Source organism: Nymphaea colorata, chromosome 5, assembly GCF_008831285.2.
Source record: "Nymphaea colorata isolate Beijing-Zhang1983 chromosome 5, ASM883128v2, whole genome shotgun sequence".
In the NCBI taxonomy this organism is placed as follows: domain Eukaryota; kingdom Viridiplantae; phylum Streptophyta; class Magnoliopsida; order Nymphaeales; family Nymphaeaceae; genus Nymphaea; species Nymphaea colorata.
The window spans coordinates 15,475,771-15,497,794 of record NC_045142.1 but is presented as its reverse complement, the minus strand read 5'-3'; the positions used below and the strand labels follow the sequence as shown (position 1 = coordinate 15,497,794).

At 38.3% G+C, this 22,024-nt stretch overlaps 1 protein-coding gene across 1 annotated transcript; it reads left to right on the top strand.

Moving 5' to 3' along the window:
- The first annotated feature begins 460 nt into the window (after nucleotides 1-460).
- LOC116255011 (protein PMR5) lies at nucleotides 461-9,779 on the top strand. The gene is made up of 5 exons (XM_031630702.2): nucleotides 461-842; nucleotides 932-1,103; nucleotides 1,244-1,422; nucleotides 1,512-1,670; nucleotides 9,190-9,779. The coding sequence occupies exons 1-5, from the start codon at nucleotides 532-534 to the stop codon at nucleotides 9,509-9,511; spliced, it is 1,143 nt and encodes a 380-aa protein (XP_031486562.1). The 5' UTR covers nucleotides 461-531; the 3' UTR covers nucleotides 9,512-9,779.
- Nucleotides 9,780-22,024: the final 12,245 nt, after the last annotated feature.

The window sequence follows — 22,024 nt, the reverse complement described above, 5'->3', positions numbered from 1 at the left end:
TTTAGTTTGAGTTATATATAAATATTGGATTGGATACCGATTCGGATTGATTGAGTCAGATTTAATTTTACATTTTTAAATTTAACCGGTTTTAGATTGTGAAATCGGATTTCAAATTCATATTAAAATTTGCCTTTTCTTCGCTTATATTTGAAATCCGAATTTTAATCCGAGTACATGAATATTTGAAAGAATAGATATACTTAAAATATATCGGATCGGATCGGTTGACATTCTACATGTACAACGAGCCATTTTTTTTTTTTTTCATTGTCAGAGAAAAGAAAAAAATTAGATTCTAAATGAAAACGCAATGCATAACCTCCATCGGTAAAGGAGGACAGTAGTGTTGTAGAGCCAAACAATGACTGCGGACGTGGGCCCTTCACGTGTTCACTCGCCGCCACGGTGGCCGTCCGCACTACGCCGCCCACCGCTTAAATGCTCCACTTCATGCTGCTTGTAAGAAGCGAGCCTCCCATTTCTCTCTCCACCCATCTCTCTCACTCTCTCTCTCGCTTTCTCATCATCATGTCCTTCCGGCGGCTCTGGCCGTCCGTTCTCCTGGCATTCCTCTGGTTTTCCCCGGGAGTGCAACCGGCATTGCTGCTGGCGAAACATCACAAGAAGGCGTCGGCTCGTACTCCCCGCTCGCCGCTGCCCCGCAACGCATCGGCGTGCGACATCTTCGTCGGGAGCTGGGTGGTCGACAGAGACTATCCTTTATATCCATCTTCAGATTGTCCATACATCGACCCCGAGTTCAATTGTCAGTTGTTCGGAAGGCCGGATTCTCAGTACCTCAAGTATAGATGGCAGCCCTCCAACTGCGACCTACCAAGGTAAAAAAAGCTACTGTGCCTCACCAGCTAGTGAAGACCCTCGGCTGTGCTTAATAAGTCTTTTTCTCCTTGTTGGTTTGGTGGGGAAGGTTTGACGGTCAGCTTTTCCTATCGAAAATGAAGGGCAAGTCGATGATGTTCGTGGGGGATTCTCTTGGTCTCAACCAATGGCAGTCGCTGATCTGCATGCTTTACTCCGCTGCCCCTAAAGCCAGAGTTCAGATGAGCAGACGAGACCCCTTGTCCACTTTTCAGTTCCTTGTAAGCATCTGCCCTTCTTCTAATTACATCTCTGCTCTTTTTGTTTCTTCTCCTTTTGATTTCCTTCCCTTAGAGTTGGGGATCGAGAAGGCCGAGCAAATAACATAAAAGGTTTTCTTTTGATGAATGTGGTGGTGTAGGATTATGGGCTTTCCATATCTTTCTACAGGGCACCGTATCTGGTGGACATAGACATCGTGGACGGGAAAAGAGTGCTGAAGTTGGACTCCATCGCCGAGAACGGCAACGCCTGGAAGGGTGTGGACGTTCTATCCTTCAACTCGGGACATTGGTGGACTCATAAAGGAGCTCTTCAAGGGTAAGTAAGAGAAGTCCAGAGTTTTTTTTGTTGGTATCACTGAATCTGGTTTCTGAAAGGGAAAAGTCGCCGGAGAATGCGTTTTTCAGGTGGGACGTGATGGAAGAAGGCGGAAAGTATTCGGAGGACATGGATCGGCTGGTGGCATTTCAGAAGGGCATGACAACGTGGGCTCGCTGGATCGACGCCAACATTGACCGCTCAACAGCAAGAGTCTTTCTCCTGTCGGTCTCGCCAACTCATTACACGTGAGTTTACACCCTCCCCCTTCTCCCAAAGTTAAAAAAATAGGTGCCAACCACTCCAAAAGTTAATAATATTGACAAGTTCCCTGTTATTATAACAATTACGAATAACTTACTTTCCTCGTTATTTGGTCTCGTTAATATCACGAGCCTTGTCGTTTGTGGTTATTCGCATTGATGACTTGAACATGCCCACGTTATCTCTGCTCACAACAAGGCTTATATCCCAGAACTTTGTGAGACGGAAAAGTTCTGGATCCGTTATCTTCACCAATGTAAACTAATCTTAGATAGATGTTTAGAACTTGTGTTGCAGTGAAGTTGTGGTCGGGTTTGGAGGAAAGGGAGTGTCGTTGCTTCGTGGCCACTCATATCTTGGCCTTCTACTGTTGCAGTTGTGGGGAAGTGGGGCCCACACGCTTTCTTTTCGCCTATGGAACTTCGGGGGCCGTCCTTTGCTTTTCGGCACGCCGCCGGCGACGGCCTTTTGCCCCATGTAACCGGTGTTTCCGTTAGGTTAGTTACACTTTCAGGGTAAGAGAGCGCTGCCGACGCTCGATCCGACCTCGGAGTTCAATGTATTAGAGTTTTCGTGCCTCGATTGGCCCAGGCGTCGAAGGGCCCGCAGATGGCATGACCCTTTGCTGGTAAGACTACATAACAATGAGTCCAGCCAGCTCGGGCTTGAATCTCAAACTTGCTAGTTAAAATTTGACTGGAGATCAAGTTGAACTTAAGTTCAAATATATGTTTGTAATATTAGACGAGTTTAAGTTTGAGTGGTAAGAATTCAACTCAGCTTTGCTGTGTTGTATAATAAATGTTAAAATATAATGAAAGGATACTTAAACTGAGTAATACCTAAGCGAGTTAAGTGAAATGATGGAAATAAATTGAGCTAGATAGCTAGATGGTATGCTGTATTGTTGAGTAGAGCTCGAGCTTGTTTTATAGAGTTCGAGTAACTAGAGAAGGTTTTGTGAGCCGAATCGAGCTCATCTGTACCCCTGGGAAATAGAAGGACGAGTTCATTGGCCTTGCTGAGCTACGCGGCGGATTCACAGTACAGCCTGAGGACCGGCGTGTGTACCAAGCTGGAGCACTGCTGAAATCCACTGCAACTCAGTGTACTGGGTTGGCCTGTCCTCTCTTCCTGTGGGTCCTGGCACATACTGATTTTACTGCAGACTAACACGTCGGTCGGGCCTGGCTTCACGTGCTCCTGAGACCGGCGCAAGCGGCAGACCTCGGCGGTCCATTTGGTCCGTGATCCGCCACGTGAGGTATTGCCCAGCTCATACCCACTTCGAACAAGCCCCGCCCCTTGGAACCCCGCCTGTCAGTCCTGTCTTTTTTGCGGGCCCGTACTCTCACGCAAACTAATCATGGCCGATCAAGAAATTTCAGCAAAGGCAACAAATAATTATATATATATATATATATATATATATATATACATATATATATAATCTTTGTTTTTTTTTTTTTTACATTAACCAATTTATATTTATTGTTTAGATGGTTTGAACTAGTTAAACCTAGGTTCAATGGCAGGATTTTAAGGGTTAGAACTGCCTAGTGGTTTATGCCAGTCACACAGGAGCTTCACTTCTGCATGTGGCAAAGAAGGCTTATCCTTTTATCTTCAGCTTCGATTTGAGTTAGATTCATAGTAATTATAGACAAAAGAGGGCTTCAATCACATGTAACTTTATTCACAATTTTAGCTATGAGTTGTTTCTTCTATGTTTTAGGACATGACTTAAATTGTTCATCAAACTAGGACACCACCATCCATGCATAAAACTCAAAAGACTTTATATAACTCTTGCCAGTTATGTGGTTAGACTCTTTTTTAACTTGAGATTATATGTATGACTTTAAGCGGCAGTTTGGCAGGAAAGACACTTTGCGAGTATCTTATAAATTGGAGTAGGTTCATGAAACAATAGTTTTAGGTCTAATTTATGAGTCACTAACAAAGTATTTCTTCTCCTAAACGACCCCCAAAAGTTTGCATCTACCTATATTTTTTATTGTTGATCCACCTTACCAAGTGAGTGTTTGGATTGTAGATCATTGATCATGAACCGTAGCTTTTGATCAGCCTATAGTTTCAAACGTGGAAGAAGTCTGTCTTATTCGAGTATAACTTTATCACCACCTAGTTTTCTACGCAAGAAACAAGAGGATCAGCGCTTGTCTGCTGACTTCATTTTTTGGTCGCCTTGTGTGAGATTGCCTTGCCTAACTTTGTCTGGTCATGCCGACTTTGGGGCAGATAGGTATGCAAAGGTTTGTCTTCCTTTCTCTTCTAAAACTAGGGAATTTTGACTTGGCAATTAATGCCTTGTGAGTAGAAATTGACTGTGGCTTGGTGATCCTCTTTCGAAGGTCGTAGTAAAATTGGACAATGTTTATGTGCTTCTACTTAAATAGTGCTTGGGGTAATGTTTTAGTGATTTACTGATGCTCTCTCTCCATCCATGGATGGAAGCTAGTTGTCAAGAACATATAAAAGCCTAGCTAATAGCCCAAACACGTAATGCCAAAACTTAGGATGTTGTTGGTACCGTCCACAGATTCACATTGTTTGTTGACAAACAGCTTGATCGACTGTCTTTTTGTCTGTAAGCTACCAAGTGACAAGGTCTGCTCTTGCCATAAGGAGGAAGAAAAAAGTCCTATCAAGCTTGAGCAATTACAGCAAGTACTACTGTAAAACCAGCAAGTAAAACAGTTGGCAATCAACCACGTCATTGGGTCAATGGGATTGACTCAGTGACTTGGCCTGGCCGGTTAGGTGACAAGAATCTTACTATCCCATTCAAGGCATCCGGCCAGCTTGAAACTCAGGCCCACGCACGGCCCAAGACCTAAAACCTGAACCTGGACTAGGTTCGGCCTGATTAAATTTAAAAATATATATTTTAAATATAAAATAATATATAAATATAATTAATCGTAATAAACTATTATAATTATATATAAAAAATTATAAAATATATACTAAAAAAAAATTTTATCGGACCAAACCTAGCTTAGTTGGGCACACTAGGGTCAACCCAATAAGCCCGGGCCCGAGTCGGACCAGGTATCGAGTACCGGTCGAGTACCCAATCCGATGCCTAGCCTTGCATGCAACCAAGTTACTTTAGAGCTCTTTGCTTCTTTTTAGTTGTTTTTCCTAAGTGATCTATTTAAGTAATCAATGCTTATAGACTTGATGAATCATTGGAATATAAAAGAAAAACATGTCATACGCTCTCCATAGCTCTTTGCTTTTTTTCCTAAATGATCTATTTAACTAAATCAATGCTTATAGACTTGATGAATCATTGAAATATAAGAGAAAACCATGGCATACACTCTCCGGCAACCCCCAATAGATTGAGGGTGACTGATGGCCTGACGGACCACCTTCGAGGCGTTAGAGAGAGAGAGAGATAGATAGATGAAGGACGAGACTGGTTTTGCGGTTTTGGGCCTAAGGGTCACCGGGGTGGGGGAACCGGTTCAGCCTTCTCCTCCCTTTTTTTGGTTCTTCCATACCAATTCAAGAAAAAAGGCCGTCGAAATCAGTTTTTGTTATGTATCACCAATGCTCATATTGTGCCTAACTTGGCTGAGAATCAACCAAGTCAGCCGATGCTCGACCCAATCGGCGTGAGTCTTGGTGTGTATTGCTGGGGTCCTAACCCATGTGGCCCAATAGCTGAACAATCCCGATCATCCACTGGGTTTGCCAACTATGCTGTAAACAAGAGGGGGATTTGCATTTAAGTAAAATTTTTTACGTTTTTGTATTTATTGTAGTGTTTTTATTATACCACTTGTTTATTTAAATATTGCTTTCATTCTTATTGTTTTGTGTTATTTTGTCATATAATTGTATCCTCATTTTCTAAAGTTACTGTGTCCGTACCCATATTTTCCTCTCATATCATAATCACATCCATGACTTAATGTGAAAAATTTATTAAAAGAAACTTTCCAGTTTAAGAGTTTTATATGTTATACAGTGAAAGCAGCCATCCATGGTCAAATTCTGCGTTAAAAATTAAATTTCGAAAGGTGCAAGTATTTATTCATTTTTTAGCTTGTGAATATGCATTTTCAGTTAGCAGTTAAATTATTTTAGAAATGTGTTTGTGAGTCGGAATTCTTAGAATATGCCATCTGGGGTCTAGGGCGCCTTTTCACTTGTCTGATTACTTGGAATTGTTTCTAGTAAATTCAACTACGTAGATGTGCTAAGAATGTCTAAGATTATAAACTATTGCAAAATCCAGTTTGTAGATCGAATTGATAAAATGCCATTATTTAAATCATTCACATTTATCGTATGAAATCAATTTTACTTCTTTTTATAATTCCATTATTTTTTTTGGAAATTTTGAGTTCATTCATGCAGTTCAATTCGGTAAAAAATCAGATTGAACGGAAATAAAGGTATATATTTAAGTGAACTCAACTATGTAAACGTCCTCAGAAAGTCCATTGAAGAGTTTCAAAAAATTGGAAAACTTGTAACTCAAATTTCATAACTGGGATTGTGAACAGCGTTGAATTTTGTGGCTCATAAAATTTGATTTATACATCATACTTTTCATGTTTTGTTTAACTTTATACCTTTGGATAGCGTATTTATATGTTCGAATTCGCCATAAACACCACATAGTCAAGAACCAAAATGCCCTTTTGGCGTTCTATTCAATTCACACGAAGCTGATCTTGATTTTGATGAACATATGGGCAAAAGCCAAATGAAATTATCCAAAACCATAACATTTAAAACTTGTAAATAATATGATCTGACAAACTTTGACTGATAATTTTAAATAATTTTTTAAAAAATGATTATATATTAGAATTGTGCAATTTTTATTGGACCACGCACATAAATTTGAGCATTCTAATATCGCTCACGTGGTTAGGTTTATCCAATTCAATGTCATAATACTGGAAAAGCCACCGAAACTCCAAACACTATATATGGAGCCATAGTAAATGACACAGAGAGATTTTAAAGTGACAACTCACTTCTTGTAATTTTCAATTCCCTCCTCAATCAATGATTAATAAATAGTATTAAGTATAGTGCATGTTCAACAAATAGTATTAAATATAGGAGAAATAAAAGGTTGCCAGTAGTTAGCGTCAGCAATTATCAGCTGGTGTTGGTGACATCAATAGAAAAATAATAAGAGAGAGAAGGAGTTTGAAACAGGGCAACCCAAATTATCGGCTGCTACAACCTTATAACAGTCGATATATGGAAAAGATAACTTCAAAAATTTTATAGTGCTTAGTATTGTTGTAGAATTTAATCTTTTTTATCTTTTGCTAAAAGTCATCGCAATAGGTGTATTAGTAACGGTTTTGGTACTGTTTTTAATCACCTATAACTTTGGTTTTTAGGATTTTTAAAGATAGATTAAAGAAAAAAAAAAATCTATCCAGCAACACTGTTTGCAAATTTCAATTATATATATATATATATATATATATATATATATAAATATAAAATTTATGAATTTCTTTATATGAGTTTGGATTTGACAGAGAAATTGAAATCAGCCGAAATATTTAAATTTGCCACTAAACACACACACACACATGTATATATATATATATATATATATATATCCAGGCGTCAAGTATTCAAGCCTGTCGCTGAAAACATAATAAACTATTGCTACATCATAAACCGTCATTACCCATGTGACTATTACCAATGTGACTAAAATTCAATGACTAAAGAATTTTATCGATAGTTTTTTATTTTTATTCTTTGTCCATCGGACAACTTCCAAAGATCTGCTAATTTCGATTGATGATTTTTACATATATTAGTGTCATTGGATATAAAGTTGATGATTTACTGAGTAAATACAAATAATGTGCACTGATTCAGATGTGTTAGCTTAGTTGATGATTTATAAGTGCAGCATGCACAATTGTTATTCAAATCGATAATTTGACGGGCAACTTGTATACCTTGCCATTGAATAGTTGAATATGTGTGTCTGGCTGTATGGTCCGCTGACAGGCTCAGTCTAAGTTATTATTATTGCCGATCGAGTGGACCAGGGATTAGTTTATGTGGCTGGGCGCGCTTTGGTCCAAGTCTAACGTGGCCCACTCTGATCATGCCCATGTGGATCTGAACATGGCCAGTTGTGAGCCTGCTACATTTTTATAGTATAGTGTGATGCTTTCCAATCAAGGAGCTGTTGGGAGGTAGCTCCTGACTTTTGTCATACAAAAAGTGAGCACTGGCCAGTTAGAAATTTCTCGTTAAGGAGCACTAATAGTTTAAATTTTAAATTCTGAGCATATAAATAACTAAAAATTTATGGAGATATTTATATTCAAACAAAAGAATTTATGTGAGCTGATATGAGCAATTGCCTACAGAAGTCCATACCTGCCTCAGCTACTGAAAATGATGATATTTCCATCAAAAAGTTGCATTTGAACTTTGAAAACCTCAACACTTCCCATCCAGTAGAAAGGAATTGAAGAGATATTATGTTTTAACAGGCATAACCTTCCTATAAACAAAAAGGGATTAGTCTTCCTGGAAGAGAGTTTCAAGCCTCATTTCAGGAGTAATCTCTGCAATGTTCCTCTTTGAAAGGGCCTTGATTTGTGAAACTTCAAGATAGCTAATTGGGAGCTCACCAACATGCTAGCCAAGGATGTTAGCAAGGTGAGAAGCTCTGACCGTGTTGACGCAAACAGAATGAGAACCAACTCCAGCTTATTCCCTCGAAGTCCTGCTTTATATTCAACTTTGAGGGATTTATAAGTAACGCTATTGAAAAACTAGCCATCATCAGCAAACATTAGCATGTGTAAGCATTGGGAGGGCTTCTGACAGTTTAAGACCCACAATGATCCTACTCTGATTCTCTGGTCAAACCCCATATACATAACTATGCCTATTATGAAAACGTAGAGAGAGAGAGAGAGAGAGAGAGAGAGAGAGAATCCCATTGATGGAGGCCCTTCTGGCTCAAAAAGCTCCTCCTTTCATACATTTTATCAGGGTTGAAAACTTGGGAAATATGCCTTTTTTTTTTGTCTTTATGTTGTTCTCAAACTCTCTCTCTCTCTCTCCCTCCTATCTATTTATAATGAAGATGCCATTGAAGAAAACATTGTCAAAGGCCTGTGAAATCTTGAAAAGCCTCCTATGGAAGGAACTTCGGAAGCACTGAAATCTGCAAAGAGTTTCTCAAAATTCAACAATGGAAGTTTGGAAAATGGTTGAACCTTGTGGATGGGAACTGGGAAAGCAGGGCATGGACATATTGTTGTTCTAATGTTTACTTTTCTCAACTTCTGAGATGAACGACTGCCACAATGCCGTCCTACGGATAACCACTCCCTCCCTCCCCTCTCTGCTCTTTCTCATTAATTGTAGCAAGGGACTGAATCCTCTTAATTTTTCTAAAGTTCCTTTGCCAGCTAGAAGAAGTTGTTAATAAATGTACGTGTAAATGCATGCATACAGGCCAAAGGAGTGGAATGACCCCGTGTCAAAGAACTGCTATGGGCAGACGGAACCTGTGCCGGGATGGAGCTACCCTGGCAGCTACCCGGACCAGATGGCGGTCCTCCAGGCCGTGGTGAAGAGCATGTCCAACCCGGCCTACCTGCTGGACATCACCACCCTCTCCCAGCTGAGGAAGGACGGCCACCCTTCCATCTACAGCGGCGACCTCAGCCCCCAGCAGAGGGCCAACCCACAAAGATCCTCCGACTGCAGCCACTGGTGCCTCCCCGGCCTCCCCGACACCTGGAACCTCCTCTTGTACACCGCTTTATTCTTTTGATTTAATCGTCAAACTAGTAAGCATCACGGTGGTGCTGATGGTGATCATCCATTCTCTGCCCTGCATCCTCTCCTCCCTCGCCTTTTCTTAGAAATGCTTTGTTCAAGTAAAGCATATCAGCATTTAAAAGGTTTATGAAATATTTATCAGGATCAGATGCCTTTCCCCCCTTGTAATAATTCCTTTGTTGTCCGTCCATCTTCCGATTGTCGAAGTTCCGCTATTTCAATGAAAAGAAGGAATAAGATTAACATCGGTGGTGCTGTAATTGACATCTGTTCTGTATTCACTCAGCTCAACGTTCATCAGCATCTCGTCCCTTTCTTTTTACATTCAAGGGCAAAAATTAATCTTCTTTAAAATCCTCCAGAGTTGGGAATCTGACTAGTTAGTGTCCATTACAAAGAGATAAGGAGGCGATCCACCATATTTCAGCACAGATTTGGGCGTTTTCCCATATCGACGATATCTTCTTCATGATAGTTGGAATCAATGCCAACAATATCCGCTGGAGGATTTTTCGTAACTCCCTTATAAAGATGTTTTCATCTAAAGGTGTTTGTAACTCTATATAAAGAGTGAATAACTCCTGTAAATGTAAGTGAAATAATCTGAAGGAGTAAGCCCCTTTTTTTTCTCGTGGATGTAGGCTACAAGCCGAACCACGTAATATGTTGCCTTCCTATACTTCTTTTTTATCGACACTCTCTATTTCTTCATTATATTCGTTTTAACATGGTATCAGAGCATGGCTTTCCTGAGCATCTGGAGTTGATTCATGTGATTGTTGTTCTTCTTTCACAAATCAGAAGCAGAAAGGCGATTGTTTTGGAGTCCGACTACTTTTGGCTGTTAAATCCATCTGATTCGGAGATCAAAACGTGTTTTTTATCATTTGAGGAGATAGCTGATGAAATTCCGAGCATTTTGAGCTCTTACTCGCCAAAAACCGTTGAGAAATAAGGGAAAAATCGTTTTTTTGAGGTCTGCCGACATATTTTATGCTTTTTCTGGCGTGAAAGGGGGATTCCGGCGAAACCCGAAGAACCCGATGCCGTGTTCTTCGTTCTCCGGCGAGTCGGGCGAGTCGGGCGAGTCCCGCAATTCACCGTGTCATTGTTGTTCGGCGAGTCCTGCAAATCTGAGCAGTGTCGGGTTTTTCAAAGTGCTGGCCTTCATTGACTTCATTTGGTCTTCATCGATTTCATTGGCTGTCCTGCTCTTATTTATTATGGCCGACAACAATCAATCTAGTAGCTCCAATAGTATGAAAGGGACATGCGATCAAGGTCATGGGACGCTGAAAATCACCTCCATTCTCCTCAACGACACCAACTATCTTAGCTGGGCTAAAGCTGCTCGTCTTTTCCCGAGTGGACGATCCAAAGTGGGATACATCAATGGTCGAATCTCACCTCCTCTCAAGACCGATCCTAACTATGAGGATTGGGAATCTGAAAACGATATGGTAATGGCCTGGCTTATGAATTCCATGAAACCTCACATTTCCAGTCTATTTTTGTATAAAAAAACTGCGAAAGAAATATGGGATACATTGAAGGAGATGTACAGTGAGCAAAACAACCTTGCTCGTGTGTACCAACTTCAACTTGATATTGCCAATCTCACCAAAGCTGGCAAGCAGATCGGTCTTTATTTAAACAAGCTCCGTAGCTTGTATGATGAGCTTGCACAATACAGACCGGCCATTGCCGATGCCGACGTTTATCAAAAAAGATTCGAGGAGGACAAAATTTTCAAAGTTCTTGCTGGTCTTGGACCTGATTATGAGAATCTTCGCAGCCAGATTCTCATGACTAATCCCTTGCCAAGCTTTAATCAAGTTTATCAAGCAATTCAAAGAGAAGACACTAGAAAAAGGTTATGAACCCGATACCCAAATCAGAGTTATATGAAGAGGGTCCGGAGAAGATGGCGTGCATAGCTCGGTCTGAACAAAATACGTGGAAAGCTGATTCAAAAATCAAAGCGGTAGAAACAATCTCCAACGAAATCGCAACAACCTCTTATTGCAAAAAAATCGGACACCTTCGAGAAAGATGTTGGGAGCTGGTCGACAGACCTGTAAGAGAAAAACCGGCTGCCCCTTCTCATTCTCCTCGAGCTGATCTTGTTACAAAAGATGATTTAGAGAAATTTTTTCAAAAATTCTCTAAAACAAATCTGGTATCTACTCATCCAGTCGGCAATACCAAGGAAGGTAACAATCTTGCTCTGTGCACTCATTCTAATAATTATATATGGGTTGTTGATACGGGTGTAACTGATCATATGACGAATGATGCATCAAGGTTAACTGCGATTGATTGCATGAACAAAAAGCCAGTATTCACAGCCAACGGATCACATATTGCTGTTGATGGAACTGGAAAATTTTCATTCTTTGAAAACACATCATCTTCAGTCCTTTATGTTCCTAATCTCTCCACTAGTTTGATGTCCATTAGTAAGTTGACAAAGACTTATAACTGTCTGGCCGTTTTTTCTCCCAAGAATGTGATATTTCAGGATCTGAAAACGAAGAAGGAGATTGGTAGAGGACGAGAACAAAATAGGTTATATCTGATGGAAACTCCCGGTTCTAGCTTTCTCATACATACTAATATGGAAAAGAAGAGGCAAGAATACCAAATGTGTCATGCACGACTTGGACACATTTCAGACAGAAGCTTGAAGATGCGTGTTCCTAATATCACCACTGACGAACACTCTTGTGATGCTTACGAATATTCCAAAACTACTAGACTACTGTTTCAATCATCTATTGAACGATCCACAAATTTATTCGATTTATTGCATTCTGACGTGTGGGGACCAGTTCCTATGGAATCTTATATGAGATACAGGTACTATGTGACTTTCATTGAAGATAAATCTCGCATGTCATGGATATTTTTTCTTAGAAATAAAAGTGAAGTTTTTAAGACTTTTCAAGACTATTAAAATCTTGTTTACACTCAGTATGGTGCACAAATTACGAAGCTTCGATATGATAATGGGGGGAATATGTGAATCAACAGTTTGAGGAATTCATGAACAAAAAGGGGATTCAACCACAATTTACATGTTCTGGAACTCCCCAACAAAACGGGGTGTCAGAAAGGAAAAATAGACAGCTTCTTACTATCACTCGCGCTCTCATGATTCACATGAATGTACCTCAAACGTTTTGGGCAGAAGCGATTGGTACTGCTTGTTATCTTGCCAATAGAGTTCCAAGTTCTAGTATTGAAAATCAAGTTCCCCTTGAAGTTTTACTTCAAAGATCAATTTCTATTACACATTTAAGAATTTTTGGGTGCAAATGCTTTGTGCATATACAAGAAAAATTCCGAAATAAACTTGAGAAACGAGCTTTCAAATGTGTTTTTCTTGGCTACTCTAGCAAAAAGAAAGATTATAAATGTTTTGAATCAAGATCAAGAAAGTTTTTTGTGACTCGGGATGTGAAATTTTTTGAAAGTGAACCTTTCTATGAGGCACCGAGTCAGGGGGAGACTCACACACAAGATCAAGATACCACTATGACTGCCCCCAATTCCTCTATTACATCCACTGATCCTGCTGCTTCTCTTGCCCTTCCTCTTGTTAACGTTTTTCAAGTTCCAGTTGTTCAAATCCAGAACCAAAACCAGCAATCTAGTGAACCTATCGTCTTAGAAAACTCAAATCAAGATAGTAATCCAAACCAAGATAGCAATTCCCAACCACCGGTATCACACCATAACCAAACTCTTGAACCGACACTTGGAAGATCAACTCGTCCCTCTAGACCACCACCAAAACTAAAAGAGTTCTATACATATCTATAAACCCAACACGTTCATTCCATAGACAACTATACTACCTTTGATACCTTATCCAAACCATACCAGTCTTATATTCTCAATACCTACTCTCATCATGAACCAAAAAACTACGAGGAAGCAAGCGCGAACCAAAATTGGCAGGTTGTTATGGAAGAAGAGTTGTCTGCATTAAAGAAGAACAAAACTTGGGAGCTAGTACCGTTGACCGAAGGGAAGCGAGTCGTTGGCTGTAAGTGGGTTTACAAGATAAAATATCATAGTGATGGTTCTATAGAACGATACAAAGCTCGTCTCGTTACTAAAGGTTTTACTCAAACCGAAGGAGTGGATTACAATGAGACCTTCGCTCCTGTCGCTAAGATGAATACAGTAAGGATTCTCCTATCAGTAGCATCAATCAAGTGGTGGAAACTAGAACAACTTGATGTCAAAAATGCATTTCTTCATGGAGAGCTCAACGAAGAAGTTTACATGCAAGTTCCTCAAGGCATACAACATAAGAAAGGGTATGTGTGCAAACTAAAAAATGCACTTTATGGCCTTAAGCAGTTCTCCCGAGCTTGGTTTTCACGCCTAAGTGAAGCATTGGTTAAAATTGGGTTCAAGCGTAGTAGCGCTGATTATACCATGTTTGTTGCTATTCGATCTTCAAAAGTAACCATTTTGCTTGTTTATGTAGATGACATCATATTGACAGGTGATGACAAAGATTTCATGGCTCAAGTCAAAATCTATCTAAATCAGCAATTTGAAATCAAAGATCTCGGGATCCTACGATACTTCTTGGGTATAGAAATGGCGCATTCCGAAAATGAAATCTTTATATGCCAAAGAAAATACACTCTCGACCTCTTGAAGGAAACCGGTTGCCTGGGTGCCAAGGTTGCAGACACGCCCCTTGAAATGAACTGCAAATTGAAGAAAGAAGAATGGGAAAACATTCAAAGTTTTCAAAAGTTGGTTGGAAAGCTTATATACTTGACTGTCACTCGACCGGATGTCACCTATGCTATTAGCTTAGTAAGTCAATTTATGCACAACCCGAGGTCAAGACATGTCGAAGCTGTTCATAGGATCTTGAGATATTTAAAAGGAAAGGAATCTTGATGAAACGAGATCAGAAAATAGATGTAACTGGATATTGCAATGCTGACTGGGTAGGGGATCCAAACAGCCGAAAGTCTACATCAGGATATTGTACGTTTGTTGGAAGAAACTTGGTAACTTGGAAAAGCAAAAAACAGTCAGTGGTGGCTCGATCGAGCGCAGAGGCTGAATACAGGGCCATGGCATCATGTACATGTGAGTTGATATGGATAAAAGCATTGCTCAAAGATATGAAGATTGAAATAATGGAGTCTATGAAGCTTATGTGTGACAACATTGCAGCAATCTACATTGGAGCTAATCCTGTTTTTCATGAACGCACTAAGCACAACGAAGTTGATTGTCACTTTATTAGAGAAAAAATACAAGATGGAACTATTAACACACCACATGTCAGAAGCAAATTTCAACTTGCTGATATCCTTACAAAATCTCTTGGTAGGGATCGCCATATATATATTATATGCAAGTTGGGGCAGATTGACATCTGCTCACCAACTTGAGGGGGAGACTATCCGTTGCAAAGAGGTAAGGAGGCGATCCACCATATTTGGGAAGGAGATATCTACAGATTTGGGCGTTTCCTCAATCAGCACAGATTTGGGCGTTTTCCCATATCGACGATATCTTCTCTATGATCGTTGGAATCAATACCAATAATATCGGCTGGAGGATTTTTCGTAACTCCCTTATAAAGATGTTTCCATCTAAAGGTGTTTGTAACTCTATATAAAGAGTGAATAACTCCTGTAAATGTAAGTGAAATAACATGAAGGAGTAAGCCCCTTTTTTCTCTCGTGGATGTAGGTTACAAGCCGAACCACGTAATATGTTGCCTTCCTATGCTTCTTTCTTATCGACACTCTCTATTTCTTCATTATATTCGTTTTAACAGTTAGTTCTAGGCATTCGAGTGCGGCTGGACTTTGTAATTTCATAGATTAATGATCAAGTTGGAAGGAGCTGTGGCAGAGAAATGAGGGCGCTTAAAATAAATGCATGGTTTAAGTCCGACACATCATTTTACAAATATGTCTTAGCACAAAAACTGTGTTGGATTACACAACTCGACATGGTTAAATCATGTTTCCTTTTGAACAACGAAAAGAATTTTTTACTCCTCAAGGCATGAAGCACATGTCTCAAGTATTTTTACCCCCTTGATGCCTTTGGATGCGAGGGCGAAAACACAAGTGAGGCGTGTGCCCAGGTACAAGTGCATAACCTCTATGGCTCTATAGACACGCACTGTAGGTTGATGTTTGCACGAGTAGGAACCCCAAAGGGTCATGGTGGCAATTACTTTTATACGTGAACTCGGCATGTGTGGGTAATGTCATAATGAGGAGTATAATGAAGGGTACTGGAGCCATTGAAAGTAATAGACGTTATGTTCCATGCGAGTATGCAAGGTGCCTCTTTGGCTTTGTGCGGTTGTAAAATAAAATCTAAAATAATGGTCTTAGTAGTAGTCGTTTATGGTCCATGCGATCGGTGAAGTGTCTTTTCATCTTAGTGTAGTGGTGATAAATATAAAATAATGTACTCATCATTATTGAAAAGTGGAACTCTGAAAATAGTCATAATTATGGTGGCTTCATTCCTTTGTATGGTGGGTGCTTGATACACTGTATATATTTATAGTGCACACGTCGTGAAGGTATTGAAGTGAAGTAATGAAGTAAAATTTGTAGTTGAGATGACCTTCAATTAAGGTCAGTTGCATTTGTTGAGAAAGTGAAGTCTATCGAGATAATTCAATGGCCACGAACCATATGTTGAATTTATTGCTCCTTAGTGCCCATTTTTAATGGGAAAAATTTTGAATTTTGCAATGCAAAAATGAAATTTTTTTCATTTCACAAGATTTATAGGATCTTGTTGAGAATCGATATGCAAAAGTATAATCATCTTAGTCTTTAAGAACCAGGTGATGTCGTAAAGTAACTAAAAGGATGCTAAGGTATTGTTGGTGCTGCAACAAGCCATGTCAAATGCCATATTTCCAAAGGTTGCAAATGCGATTAAATCAAATGAGACATGGACTATATTCAAGAAAAAGTTCCATAAAAAAATTACTATGGCAAAGCTTTGAATAGAGAGAATTTGAAACATTCTTTGTGAAAGGTGGTGACTCCATTCAAACTTTATTTTCTACATTTTTTATAATTGTTAACTAAATCGGAACACTTGGGGAGACTATTACCAATCAAAAAGTAGCTATGAAAGTATTGAGAAGTCTGTCCAAGGTTTGACCATGTTGATGACTTATTTTGTATGAGTTGAGTTTATTTTCTCTCCCATAAATATAAAACTCTTGAGTAATTCAAAGAGTTCAAAGCTCTTGTGGAAAAACAAAGTGTGACTATACTATGAAAATTTTATGCACAAATGGAGGGGGAGGATCTTTGTCTGATGATTTTACTTTTTTTGTAAGCAAAATGGAATTCATAGGCAACTAAAAATTAGAAAGACTCCTCAACAAAATGGTCTGACTGAAATGTAAAATAAAGCAGTCATGAAAATGGCTCATAGCATGCTAATGTCGAACACCTTCCTTTGAATTTTTGGGCAGAAACAATAGCTATCTCAGTTTATTTTTTGAATATCTCACTAACAAAAGCATTTCAAAACAAACTTTGTATAAGGCATGAAACATAAAAAAGCCCAATGTAAGTAATTTGAAAGTTTTTGTTTGCATTTCATGTGTGTCCCAATGTAAGTAATTTGAAAGTTTTTGTTTGCATTTCATGTGTGTCCCAATGTAAGTAATTTGAAAGTTTTTGTTTGCATTTCATGTGTATTAATTGATGCAAGTGAATACCCTAAGCTAAAAAAAAGTGAAAAATGCATTTTTATTGGTTGTAGTGATGACTCCAAGGGTTATTGCTTATATAATAATGTTTCAAAGAATTTAATCATTCGATGTGATGTAGTTTTTGATAAAAATTGTAATTGGGAATGGAGCAAATGAGATGCTAAATAGTTGATGTTTGTTGAAAACACATTTCATCAAGGAAAAAGGGTTCGACTACATTTGATCAAGGAAGAAAGGTTCGACTCTCGTCTAACTCGACACAACCTCCAAAACAACAATGATGGCAAAGAATCAAGCAAATGAAGAAAGTATCATACATGGCCTGACATTATGTTTGCAGTTGGAATGGGTTGGAATGGTTTCCAGATTTATGTATAATTCAATTATTCGACATCTTGAAGATGCGAGAAGAATACTACACTATATTTGATGAACCTTAAATTTTGCCACTTGGTCTAACCAATCACTTATTTTAAATTATATTAATTTTTGAATAGTGATTAGGTAGGTTCAGTGAAGGACATGAAGAGTGCGAGGGAACATGTGTTTACTCTTAGATCGCCTTGGAGTTCAAAGAAACAAAGCTTCATGACAACAAGACAAACATTTCTAGGGCAAAGAATCTAGTATACATGGAAGGACAAAACATATTGAGCTCAAACATCATTTTATCCTTTAAGCATTTGCAAGTTGAGCAATCTTATTCAATTACTTCACTACAAACAATCAAATTTGCAAACGATTTTACCAATTTCTTGCCCTATCAAAAAATTATTCAATTTAGAGAATTGTTGACCATGTTGAACTCTCACATCAAGGAGAGAAAATGTAGGCTGATATTTGCACGATTAGAAACCTAAAAGAGCCATGGCATCAACTAGTTGTTCACGTGAAGTTGGCATGTGTAGGTATGACCTTTTGAGAAGTATAATGAAGGATACTGGAGTCATTGAAAGTAATAGATGTTATACTCCTTGTGAGTATGCCAAATGGTAAAATAATGGTGTTATTAATCATCTTTTATAGTCTATGCAAATGGTGAAGTGTCTCTTCTTCTTAGTGTAGTGGTGATCAACATAAAATAATCGGTTCATCGTTAGGGGGAAGTTAAACTTTGTAATGAGTCATAATTATGGTTGCATTTCTTTGCAACATGGGTGCTTGACACACTATATATATTTGTAATGCACCCATCATGAAGGTATTGAAGTGAAGGAACAAAGTAACATTGTAAAAGGCCTCTTCCTTGTTTATTTTTCCTTTTCTTCTACACAGTTCTTGTAGGCTTTTGTTTATTTTCTCTCAGAGAAGGGAGAGAAGCATGAAGGAAGAGGTGTTTGACGGTGAATGGCACTACAACAACTTAACTCTTCTTAACACCAGTATGATATCTTGTCTATGTTTTTTGTTTTGCATCTTCAAGAAACATTAAGTGTCATAGGTTTCAAATTTTTGTGGTTTAAGGGTTCCTTCAAAATAATCTTTATGCATGTCTGGACTTGTGAATCAGAGTTGCTGAATCATTGCACGCGCACACACACACACACACACACACATATATATATATATATATATAATTTGAAACCTATGACAATTAATGTTTCTTGAAGATGCAAAACCAAAAGCATAGACAAGATATCATAATGGTGTTAAGAAGAGTTAAGCTGTTGTAGTGCCATTCGCCGTCAAACACCTCTTCCTTCATGCTTCTCTCCCTTCTCTTCTTCTTCCTTTGCTTCTCTCTTCTCTTTTAGTCTCTGACATATTTTGTCTTTTCTTGTTTTTTTCCTTTCTTCTCCTCTCCCTTCTTCTCCTTATCCTTTCTTTTCTTATCTCTCCCCTCTTCTTTTATTACCTCGAGCATTCTTCCTCTTTTATTCCTTTCTCCCTAAATAGAATGCAAGAAGTAAGAAAGAAGAAGACATTACTTTTTAAGTGGTTCAACAAATATGTGTACATCCATCATGAGAGTCTCCCTTAAAGAAGACATTACTTTTTAAGTGGTTCAACAAATATGTGTACATCCATCATGAGAGTCTCCCTTAACCTGTGCATATGTAATTCCACACATAGTCAAAAAGTTCTACTAAAGTCATATTCATATTACAAGACGACACCTCACGCTCTATCTTTAGGAACCATAGTAGAAACAATATCTCCATGATTTGAGATATCACAATAACCCTTTTGGTTGCACTATTTATCCCCTTGATATTCTTGATCTCCTCTTGAGTTAGGTCATATATTTGATCATTCTTATGTGTTGACGTTTGCTAGTATTCACCATTACCTTATTTAATATTTCCCTACAAACTCAACATCCGAGCGAGAGTGTCAAATTTATTGATAAATATGTTGCACTAACAATGTTGCATAAGAAACAAAGAGATTAATGAAAAGGCAAGCACTTCTCTTTGAGAAAAATGTGTAAGGGACAAAATCTCCATGGGAGCTACGTGAAGTGACTGATATTTAGCTTCAGCATTGGATTGTGCTATTGTAGATTGCATTTTTTATGACTGTGAGATAAGAGAATGCACAAGAAAAATGATCAATCCACCTATAGATTTTATGTCATCCAGATTGCCTACTTAGCCGACATCTGAGTATGCTATAAGATGAAATTTAGTTGTAGGTCTCAAGAACAGTCCATAGTCCAAAGTTGACTTAATATATCATAAAATACATTTAATAGTGGAACAATGAAGATGAGTAGGAATATGAATAAACTGACATACCCTGTTAACTGCATAAGCAAGGTCAGGTCAAGTCATGACTTACCTATATTATATTAGATGAGCTAAAGACACTCGAATATTTTAGACAAATGAGTTCCTATAAAAAAGGAATAGTAATAGGTTTAACATTTGTCATTCTAGTACACTAAAGTAAGTTCAACATTGCAACACCCTACTTTGAAAAGTTTAATGTCAAATTAAGGTTATGAGAATCTTAGATGACTTATAAAGGAGGTGGTTAAGTGGTTAACCAATTTAGTGTCTTAGTTCCTAAAGATAATGAATGAGGTGTCATCTTTTAACTACAAGAATCTCCGTTAACCTCATTCATTATCTTTAGGAACTGTTCTACAAACAATATCTCCATGACTTGAGGGATTACAACTCCTCTTGGTTGTTATCTTTTTCTCCTTGACTTCCTGATATCCTCCTTGAGTTAGGTCATACACATGATCTTTCTTATGCATGGATGCCAACTAGTGCTCACCATTACCTTAATACTCTAAAATGTGTCCAGTTATGTTTTCCCTCTCCCCAATTCTCCATGTTAACTCTTATTTATTTTTTATTTATTACATATATTTAAGGTGGTGAGGTGGGGGTGTGCCAGCTAAGTGGCTCTCCCACTCATCAACATGTAATAAAAAATCTAATTGAAATACTTAAGACCACTTATTTTAGTCCATTAGTTTAGCCCATTTATTTTTGCCCTTTTTGACAGGTTTCCCCTTTATTATCCTCATGTTCTATTAAATACTGGTCATATCCCTCTTCACTAGTTTAGATTTGCCCCCTTCTTTTTTTAAGTACAAGCATGTCCCTAGGTTACAGTTACATCTTCACCCCATTGTTTTTAAACTCAACTTGCCCTGAAGCTTATGCTTCACTTCACATCACTTTGATTCACCTTGCTTTATAGGCTTAGTACTTTGCTTCACACCACCTCACCTCATAACATGTAACAACTTTGGTTAAAAAAAAAAAAATCATTTCATGACAATGTGGTTCACAACTATAAGGAGTTGTGAGCATAATTTGTTTAAGTCAATCAAGGCCTCTTAAAGTATGGCTTTTCGAGTCGTCCACATATGTTGGAGTCGTGACTGGTTTGGAAGCTTCTAGTTACATATAAAGATAAGATTTATGACAAGCCATTGCAATGGCCCTTTATGGTCCTTTGAGTTGTAAACAATTGCATAGCCACATCCCATTTTGAAAAGGGAATAAAAAAAGTTAGACTTCCTTTTAATCTTCATTTATCTTGATACACAGATTATGAATTAAAGAGTAGAATTTTATAGTTGCACTTCCCTAAAACCTTCACCTTATTTGGCATCTCATGGAATAGCCTTTTGAAGTGACCAATAGTCATATCTTTAGCATATTAATAAATGTTTGCTCTTGGCAATATGGACGTCAACAGTTTGAACTTTAATTTCATATATAATCAAAATGGTGCAAAGATTCATATCCCACAAGTAAGTAGATATAAATTTGATATATGACTTTTTTTAATATTGGGTCCAACATCTCACAAGCCAACTTCTTTCGTCTGTGCTAAACATATGGTTGCTCTAAGTTAACCAACCAACACTCTCATCTTAAGGCAATAAAAGCTTTTCGGAATAGACAAGTGCTGCTTCCAATAAATTAACTCTGGTAAGGGTTAAACATGAAACTCATTAGAAAATGTTCCTTGACAAGTAAGCCAACGTAGTCAAAGTGCAAAACTTGATGTGTTTATCTTCGCCATTAAGCTTGAGCGTCACTGGCTTAGTAGTAAAGTGAGACTTGTAAACATACCATCATATGTAATGTGTTGATTTTCGCCACTAAGCCTGGGTGTCACTGACATAGTAGCAAAAGGAGGCATCTGTATACATACCAATAGGTGCCCCCAAATTTTTCACTCCAAGTTTGTCTAGCTTTGAGAATATCTCCTCCCTAACTTGGGGAGCTTTCCAATTGTTTTTCAATTGTTTTTTAACAGTTTTCAAACGGTTTTCAACCATTTTCCAAT